Source organism: Rosa rugosa, chromosome 4, assembly GCF_958449725.1.
Source record: "Rosa rugosa chromosome 4, drRosRugo1.1, whole genome shotgun sequence".
In the NCBI taxonomy this organism is placed as follows: domain Eukaryota; kingdom Viridiplantae; phylum Streptophyta; class Magnoliopsida; order Rosales; family Rosaceae; genus Rosa; species Rosa rugosa.
In genome coordinates this window covers 26,840,599-26,849,409 of record NC_084823.1, presented here as the reverse complement: position 1 = coordinate 26,849,409, position 8,811 = coordinate 26,840,599, and the positions used below count along the sequence as shown (strand labels likewise).

The following is an 8,811-nucleotide window of genomic DNA, read 5'->3' as shown; positions in this document are numbered from 1 at the left end:
GGAAGAATCTGTTGTCTGAAATGAACCTCAGACTACAGATACTTTTTTCCCCTGTTGTCTGAAATTTATTTAAGATAACAGTTTGCGAGATGTAAGTGTTGTCTGAATGCGTATGAGATAACAATGTGCCGGAAGAATCTTTTGTCTGAAATGAACCTCAGACATCAGTGATAGTGTGGTCATGTCGTTGCAAGGAATTGCACACAATATGTCCTTTAGTATAACTGTTGTGTGAATGTTCCTAAGACAATAGGTATTATGTGTGTAAATTTATGTGTTGTCTGATGATACTGTACTACCATATTTAATAGCCTTATATATGTTGTTTGAATTGAATAAGCACTACAGGTACTGATTTTGGAAATAGGCAAATATGAAACACAAATTAGTTCAAATGTCATTTACTATAGCACATCATTGTCATACATTGCCAAAACACACCGAAACTAGAAATAGAGTACCCAATTGTTAAAGTATTTCTTACATATCAATTCAAAGTACTAGCTACTGATCCTGTCCAACCAAAACATAACCACAAACTTTGAACTAGGTCTCCAAGAAGTACCAACACAAATCTTACATATATGTTTTAACCACAAACTTTGCCCACTCAGTTCTGACCACATCGATATCCTCCTGGGAATATGCTGCTTTACTTCTTCTCCCCCACTGAAACAAAATGGTTTGTACTTAGTAGTTGACATAATTCCTAAAAAGAATCTAAAGAACTCAATTGTGCAACAACAATGAATCTATGCATATATATATATAAGAAACTCTAACCAGCCAATAAAACAAGATTCTATAGAACTTCTAATCAATACACAGGTAATTGACATGAAGAGATATCATATATATCTATACTGTATCAAGGCCAAGATACATGGACTAAATATAAGAACATTAATTTCCAGTGAGCAATCAACAACCAAAACTATATATACATATCCACCAGAATACATGCAAAATCACAGTAACCCATATTTCAATAACCATAATCCAAGTGACCTCAACTAGTTTTACTTACCTTGCTGAAAATGTCCAAGGTTTTATCCTCCACTATTTCCTTCATGTATCTCATTATAAAATATCCACAATCCTTGTCGGTCTTTTGCTCCGGAATACCCTAAAAATATTATATTAAATACCAACTATGCAAAAAAAAATCTAGAATAGTCAACTTCTTAGAACTAAAATTATAAAAACTGCTTCATAAATTGTACCGCACAGTTTTTCCAGGTAGTTGCTTTTCTGCCTTGCCTTTTGACTTGTGCATTATATATTTTGATGCCGCTTTAATATTAACAGAATTTTTTTATTAATTATCAGAATATACACATGAGTGGGATATGAGAATATTAAAATCTCATGCCAAACGTAATATACACAATCACAGACACAACAACAGAGATTTATTTATTTTTATTTATTTTGTTTTATATATATATATATATATATATATATATATATATATATATATATATATACATTTTTTTTTTTTTGCAAAACTACTTGGCTGCATTATGAACACCAGTCTAAAAGCAAACTTGCAGTTTCAATTTGCTGTAGAAAAGGCAAAACTAAACTTTATAACCAATACATCACATATCATCCTTAACATACTAAACCCAATAGACCAAGTGTAAATTCTAGGTCCCCAACAAAATAGATGCTAGATGCCAAAGCACACAAACCAGAGGAAGCAAAAGCTGCAAAAGCTTTAGAAAGAGAACTAGCTAGGAATATTGCTTGCCTGAGTGGGTCTGCAATTAGTTTGCAAAGGAATAATTAATTTTCGAAACACATGCTAAACATGGATCCGCTAAACATTCCTCCATTTGCAATGAAAACCAACATGACTTGGGAGATCCCGTACCCGACTTTATATATATACACACACACACACACACACACACACACACTTCATGAAACACAGAAATCAAAGACTCCCATTTAATCCAAAAATAAGAAAAGACTCCCAGCAATTTCTATGGTTCTGTAAAAGACTAACAAAAACATTGAGGTCATAAAGTTTTCATTACTCTAGAAAAGAAGATGAGGTGGGAGGCTAGAGAAAAAATAAGCAGAAAGATCAAAGGCTGGCTTTAACTGAATTTGAATCCGCCATGGAAATCGAAAAAGTCCACTAGATCCAACGATCTAACACTACTAGAATGTTTGTTGTGTCAAACACAGAGACAAAAAGCATTTAAGTGATCAGATATAAATTAAAAATTTCACAACTTCCATTTGCAGAAATCTACAGAGACCCCAGGCCCCAAAGTTAATAATCTAAGAAATGGAAAATACTATATATACCCACTTAGTATAAATATAGGGAAAAAGCAAACTGTTACCTGTTTTCTGTATATCTTTTCTTCAACAGTCGCACAAGTCATTAATCTATATACAATGACCTTATTCTGCCCATGCTAATTCGATATGCAAGATCCACACTCTAGCTATCAGTACTGCAAATATAAGAAACATAGCATAAACCACAAATTAGACCATTATATTATTGCTAATGGATGAACTTGGCTTCCTGTAACATACTGAATAGCAGAGTAAGCAGACTGTGATATGAATATTAACAAATTGATTTTATATTCAAATCTCGTTATTTGGGAGCTAGGCTAGGCTAAGTCCAGGGCTAGAGACAGAAGCAAAGAGAGGAAAAGCCGCGAATGAATTGATCGGCTTTGTAAAGATGGGATGATAGATAAGGCAACAGAGCTTTTCCTAGAAATGAAAAATAGAGGGATTTTTCCAGATGTGGTTGTATATAGTATTCTGATACATGGTTTGTACTAGAATGAAAATTGGGAAGCCGGTACAGCTTTGTTACATGAGACGATAGATAGCAGTATCCATGGTTGAAGTAGATCAAAGGAGATCTGAGGGAGGGGGCGGTCTTAATCATGATGTGAAGATTGAATTGAAACAACAACTTTAAAAGCTTTCTAGAAAGTCTGATGAAAGACCAAGTCAGTTCAACTAGAACGAACTGAATAGAGATCAGAAGAGTACCAAGTATTGACTGACAAAAAATTGGTTCTCATCTCCCTGTGATTTTCATTCTGCTTGGAAACAGTGTGGATGAGTGGAGGAGATAAAGAACAGTGTGCAAGTTCAGATAAGAAGAGAAGCTGTGCAAAAATAGAAGCAGTAAATCAGGAATTGCCTACTAGAGTGAAGAGGTGAGTAAACCGAATCAACTGCGAGAGAATTATACTTACAACAGCAAGACATGGCAATATTGGTCCTGTGAGCAATCTTAACCTTGGCCTATCTCCGTCTTAACATATCAAGATATTTTGCTCACTTTCCACGAAACTGCTGCATATCAAGAAATAGGGCAGAAAGAACACATTACCCAGCTTTTCAAAGTATCAAATTGATAACAACATATAATTCCCAGCATCAATAGACTGAATTGGGAAGGGCAAAGACCAGAATTGGGATGTGCGACATACCTTAGGGAATGGAAATGGTCTGTTTCTCCTTCGTATGGCTTGTCCTTGTCAAACCCATCGATCATGAGTTCAAGCCAGACCCTAGAATATGCAATGACTTCAAACAATAGGATCTTACACGTAGAATATGCAAGCCCTCTGAGACGTGGCCAAACTGATCAGAATGCAAGCCCTAGAACTGTTCGTCTATTGATCTCTATGTGCTTGATGTGAGCAATCTTGGGCCAATCTTCACCCGTCTCTCTTTGGCACCGTTCCTGAAGCAAAGGGCAATCACTGATACGTAGATGAGAAAGAGAAGAGGGTAGTCCACTATCTGGCAAGCACTGCAGAGCAGGGCAATACACAATCTCCAAGCTTTGAAGGGAAGTGGGTAGCCCACTATCTGGCAAGCACCGGAGCGCAGCGCAATTCGATATAATTGCTGTTCGACTGCCTCGTCACACCATCCCCCTCAACCGGACTGAAAATCCACCTTTCTGCATCTTCCCATTTCGACGGCAACGTCCTCCCATTGTTGAATGGCAACATAGCAGCAGCAGTTGTATTCTTCCTGCCCCCCAAATTAGCATTGGCCGGAACTCGCTCCGAGCTCCAACCCTTCTGCACTCCAAGACTAGTATGCCGGTAGGTAGGTGTTCCGGGACTTGGGAAGGTTCCAGACTTGCGAGACGCCGTTGAGCTCTTCTTTAAGGTCCCCAATCTCGGAGACGAGGCGGTGACATTGTTCAAATCCAAAGAAGCGGGTCTCGACCTGTCTAGCTTCTTGGACAGAGCTTCAGATCTAGATCGACGGTCCTGACATTCTATAAAACACAAGGGTCATTTGGTTTTTGGCTAGGAATGGATTGGATTGGATTGTAGTGGACAAAATTGGGGGGCTTACCTTTCAAGGCGAGAGAGAAAGAGCTTCGTGCTGAATCAAGAACCAAGTCGGCGTCGCTGTCTTGCTTTGGAACTGTGCAAGCTCCAAGCCAAAGAGTGAAAGTCAGGGAAAACAGAAAGTCAGATCGTTTGGAAAAACTGAAAAGGAAAGGAAGAAAGCGACGTCGTCCCGAAGCTTAGCTGTAGTACCTTTGGCCTTTTCTCCTTTTCTGGATCGACGACCGTGGTGGTGGCTGGTGATGTGTAAAGCGGGCTTCGTCTTCGGATCTGGATCGCGATCCGGACCACTGGAGCTCTCTTCAACCTGGTGACGGTGCGCCGCCGAGTTCTGCATCCAAAATTTCAAATCAGATTGTTCCACATTTGCAATGAGCATGAAATGAAAGCATGCAGAGGGTGGGGGATGGTCACCGGAGAGATCTCGGAGGCGGTGGAGTCGGAGTCGGTGGAGTCGTGGTCAAAGGCTTCGGAGGCGAAGGAGCAGCGGTCAACGCTGGCGGAAGCGGAAGAGGAGAAGAGGCTGGACTCGAGTGTGTAAATAACCGAGTCCGGGCTGGCGTCTCGGATTCTTAACCCGGATCTCTGCTCTGACATGGTCAATTTTAGTAGGGATCGTTCACATTAGAGAAAGTTGAACAGGGAGAAAGGCTGAGAGCGATTTTGGGTGGGAGAATGACCGAATTTTTTAGCTAAGGGAGGGAACACGATTTTGGTGAGTCCGAGAGGCTGAGAGCAATTTTGGGTGGGAGAATATGACCTAATTTTTTAGCCAAGGGAGGGAACACGATTTTGGTGAGTCCAAAGAGGCCGAGAGCGCGCGCGGTTTGGGTGGGAGATCGAATGACCTAATTTTTTAGCTAAGGGAAGGAAACAAGATTTTGGTTTTGAGTGTTTTGAGTGGAAAAAAATAAATGTAAATTAATTGTTTGTTTATTTTTTCTATTATTCAGACAACAGATGTCTTTATAACTGTTGTCTGAAATCTCTCAAATTTAACAAATAACGATGTGTTGGATGAGTAGAGGGTGAAACGACTGGTTTAAAAAATCTGTCGTCTGATTAACTCAGACAACAGCAAAAACTCATGTGTTGTGTGATGACTGTCGTGTGATTAACTTATTCTAGTAGTGTATTTATTCTATTTAGGAAGTCAGGATAACTTCTTAATGCTAATTCATCCCATGGATTAGGGAGTTTATGAAAAAATTGTGTTAACTAGTAGGGCTAAATACAAATTACTATCCTGTGGTTTAGGTCCAAAATCAATTCAGTCCCTGAACTTCTAATTTCATCAAAAACACCCCTGCACTTTCAATTTTGATCTAATAGGTCCAATTTGTTAGTTTTCCGACAATTGAGTTATTTAACTTGTTAATGTGGATCATATATGACCTATATTTTATGATGTGGTGTCAAGGTGGTCTGCATTGTCAATTTAGGAGTGAGTCCTACTATTAAAAATAAATAGTTTTTCAACAAATAATCCAACTATTTGAAAGAATATTAACGAATTGGACCTATTAGATCAAAATTGAAAGTGCAGGGGTGTTTTTGATGAAATTAGAAGTCCAGAGACTGAATTGATTTTGGACCTAAACCACAGGGTATTAACTAGTATTTAGCCCTAACTAGTATATGCTTGATTCTGATCTTACTTTAAAATAGTACTTTTTATACATTTGAGCATATTCTTCAAACCGACATATATCGCAAAGTTCCATCTTTGACAATATATAGTCAACATCTTCATGGATGATTTTTTCATCTGTTGCCCCACACAAATGTTCTTTTAATATTTGTGTAAAGCCATGTAGTATTGAGTCAAAGTCTTTAAAGTTGGTTAGTAAATTTAATTTTTGTAACTTTCCTTCTGGGGATCATTCCCATTGTTTTAACCACTACAAAGTGTCTCCTTACAATGTTACTGCTATGTAATCTAAGAATCTTTCTTTTGTCCATATGTTTTTATAATTAGTTATTAGAATGAACATGGATTGTGCCCAATCTTCTATTGTTCTTTCTTGATCTTTAAAAGGTATATGGGTTAGATCAAGATATGTCCCATTTTGGGCCATTGTTTGTTTATTCATATCATCTCTTCTGGTATAAGTCGGACTTGGTTGATCCATAGGTTCATTTTTTATTCCAGAAGCAGAAGTATAATTTGTTGTTTTAATAAAATCATCATATGTGTCATCTTGAGTGTTTCTCAAGTATTCTTCAAAAGCTTCTTCATTAGTAAACTCAGGAAGAGATTCTTTAGCTTTTCTTTTCTTTTGAGTTTCAGAAGTTTTTTCTTATGTATCATTCAAAATTGTGTAAACAAATGTGGTCTGTTAGATAAAATTAAAATGAATATTGTGCTAATCAAATGCTTAAATGCTTTCCGATGTGGCTAATTTTTTGTAGGATTCATATGTGTGTATGTAACTAGAGGATGAATGGTTTAGATTTTAAACTACAAGCTAAAAGTAAAAAAAAAATCCTCACTTTTCACGTTTAAAGAGGTCTTATATATATATATATATAGCGGACGTCCGCAACTGATCCAAAAGTGCAGACGCCACTCAAGGAGGTTCGGAGCAGCGACGATGGCGGCTCTGGTTCTGTCCTCTATGACCAGGTACACCCGGGACATACACGTGTGTGTGTGTGTAAATACTAAAAAATACATTTTCAACTTGAAAAAAAATAGGGTGGTTCTATTCAGACCTCCCAATTTGCTATTTGGACCTCCTTCATTTTTTGCACAATTTTAAAACCAATTTTACCCCTCTACAAATATATAAAAAAAATAAAAAAATAAAAAAAACCTGCATCTACATCATGGGAGCTGCAGCTCCCCTCTTACATCTTGCAGTTCTCTCTCTAATTCTATCCCTATCCATAAAATTAGAAAGTTAAAATTCAAACTTTGAAATAACTACTCCATCTTATTTATTTGAAATCACCATCTAATCAAAGATTAAGAAGAGGAAGAAACACGTTTTGATCAAAACTGGAAAACAGAAAAAGAAAAACATGTATCATTTGATCTAAGCAATAGACATCTCTCTCTCTCCAACTCTCTATTGTAATCCTCTCTCTATTCTCCTTTCCCTCTTCCTCACTATTCCTTCATGTCTTTCTTCTCATTCACTCTCTCTCTTCTCGTACTCATCTCCTAATTGGTTGTCACTAGCTCTAGGAGCCTGAGACATCTACATTGTTTCATCTCAAGTTTATTATTAGATTCTATAAATTATAGATTGGATGATATTTGAAATATTTGAATTTAAATTTATGCAATTTCAACGTCAATATATCTTTGAAATCATAAAACAAAAACAGGGTCAAGACTTACTTTCACTGACTTTTCTCTCAACCCAAAAAGGATTGACCAAGATTTGTCAAACTAGCTGGGCAATCAAGAATTATAAGGTTCTTTAAAGGATTAAATACTTGTTACTCCTCATACTTTTCCCTGAAAAACAGTTTGGTCCCTCGCCTTTTAAATTAAACTGAATAGTCCTTATTCTATCAAATTCTCATATAACAAGTCCAAAATGATCCAAAATGACTATTATGCCCCTCATTTCCTATTTTTATTTTTTTCTCTATTTTTTAAAATTTTTCTCCCCTTTTTTTTTATATTTTCTCTCTCCCTCTCTCCTGGCCGCACGGTCTCTAAATCAACAGAAGCATCAAAGATAACATCTTCCTTCCTCATTACTTGAACTTAAACTAGATCAACAAACATGAGCAAAAGTACCTCCGCTACCGCAAATGGTCAATTTCCCAAATATATTTACCAACAAAAACTGACAAACTACTGCAATCCACAACTTCTATTTACCAACAAACACCAAAAAATTACTGCAATTTCAAGCCAATGCCATCTGATAAATAAAAATTTTCAGGCTTTAACAGAAATTGCATTCCAATAGAATCATACCAGCAGTGTTTTCATCTTCGAGATCGATTTCTTGACGAAGCTTGGCCTCTTCATTTCGAAGCTCAGTTGAAATTGGTTTACCCTCTGCAAACATTAACAAAACGGACCCAGAACAATTAGAAATTGACAGCTCTCTCCGACCCCCTCCGCTCCATCACCGCCCTCACTCTCCAGCTCTCCAACCTCCATGCCACCTCCGAGCTCCTCCACCACACCCTCCGCCTCTCCAAGAAGCTCCGCGACCTCGCCGTCGACCCCGAGAAGATCGATCTCGCCAAGGCCGCCCAACTGCATTGCGAGATCTTGGCGCTCTACGACGAGTACGATCTCTCCGGCATCGAATTCGTCGAGGAGGAGCTCGGCTGGGTCAGAGAGACCGGCGACAAGTTGCGCGGCGAGGCCATGAAGGCGTTGGAGCTAGGGATGGAGGGGTTGAATCAGTGGGAGGTGGCCATCAGGTTGCAGGTGTTCTCCGGTGGTTGCAGAGGGAAGAAGAGAGAGGGAGCGAGAGGTCAG

The 8,811-nt window shown here is 38.2% G+C and overlaps 1 protein-coding gene across 7 annotated transcripts; it reads right to left on the bottom strand.

Moving 5' to 3' along the window:
- Nucleotides 1-374: 374 nt before the first annotated feature.
- On the bottom strand, nt 375-5,225 carry LOC133742209 (uncharacterized). 7 transcript variants are annotated; one of them, XR_009862428.1, is made up of 8 exons: nt 4,773-5,221; nt 4,551-4,689; nt 4,363-4,434; nt 3,477-4,282; nt 3,240-3,336; nt 3,031-3,149; nt 2,358-2,471; nt 1,996-2,169 (listed from the first exon to the last, which is right to left on the bottom strand). XR_009862428.1 is itself a non-coding variant. In XM_062169883.1 (7 exons), exons 1-4 carry the CDS (start codon nt 4,953-4,955, stop codon nt 3,858-3,860), a joined length of 828 nt encoding a protein of 275 aa, XP_062025867.1. In that variant the 5' UTR covers nt 4,956-5,117; the 3' UTR covers nt 1,996-2,169; nt 2,358-2,471; nt 3,240-3,336; nt 3,477-3,857. The 7 variants fall into 7 exon arrangements, 1 of the variants encoding a protein (XP_062025867.1); XR_009862429.1 differs by lacking the exon at nt 1,996-2,169 and adding exons at nt 375-669; nt 1,028-1,126 and having other exon boundaries at nt 3,477-4,689; nt 4,773-5,224; XR_009862427.1 differs by having other exon boundaries at nt 4,363-4,689; nt 4,773-5,223.
- Between the last annotated feature and the right edge of the window lie 3,586 nt (nt 5,226-8,811).

What these genes read in the sequence shown, in the direction of transcription:
- LOC133742209 (XM_062169883.1), bottom strand. Translation starts at nt 4,955, where the DNA reads ATGTCAGAGCAGAGATCCGGGTTAAGAATCCGAGACGCCAGCCCGGAC. An exon ending in CCGCCTCCGAGATCTCTCCG is followed by an intron (nt 4,690 to 4,772) that starts GTGACCATCCCC and finishes TTTTGGATGCAG; the next exon opens with AACTCGGCGGCGCACCGTCA. An exon ending in AAAAGGAGAAAAGGCCAAAG is followed by an intron (nt 4,444 to 4,550) that starts GTACTACAGCTA and finishes TTTGGCTTGGAG; the next exon opens with CTTGCACAGTTCCAAAGCAA.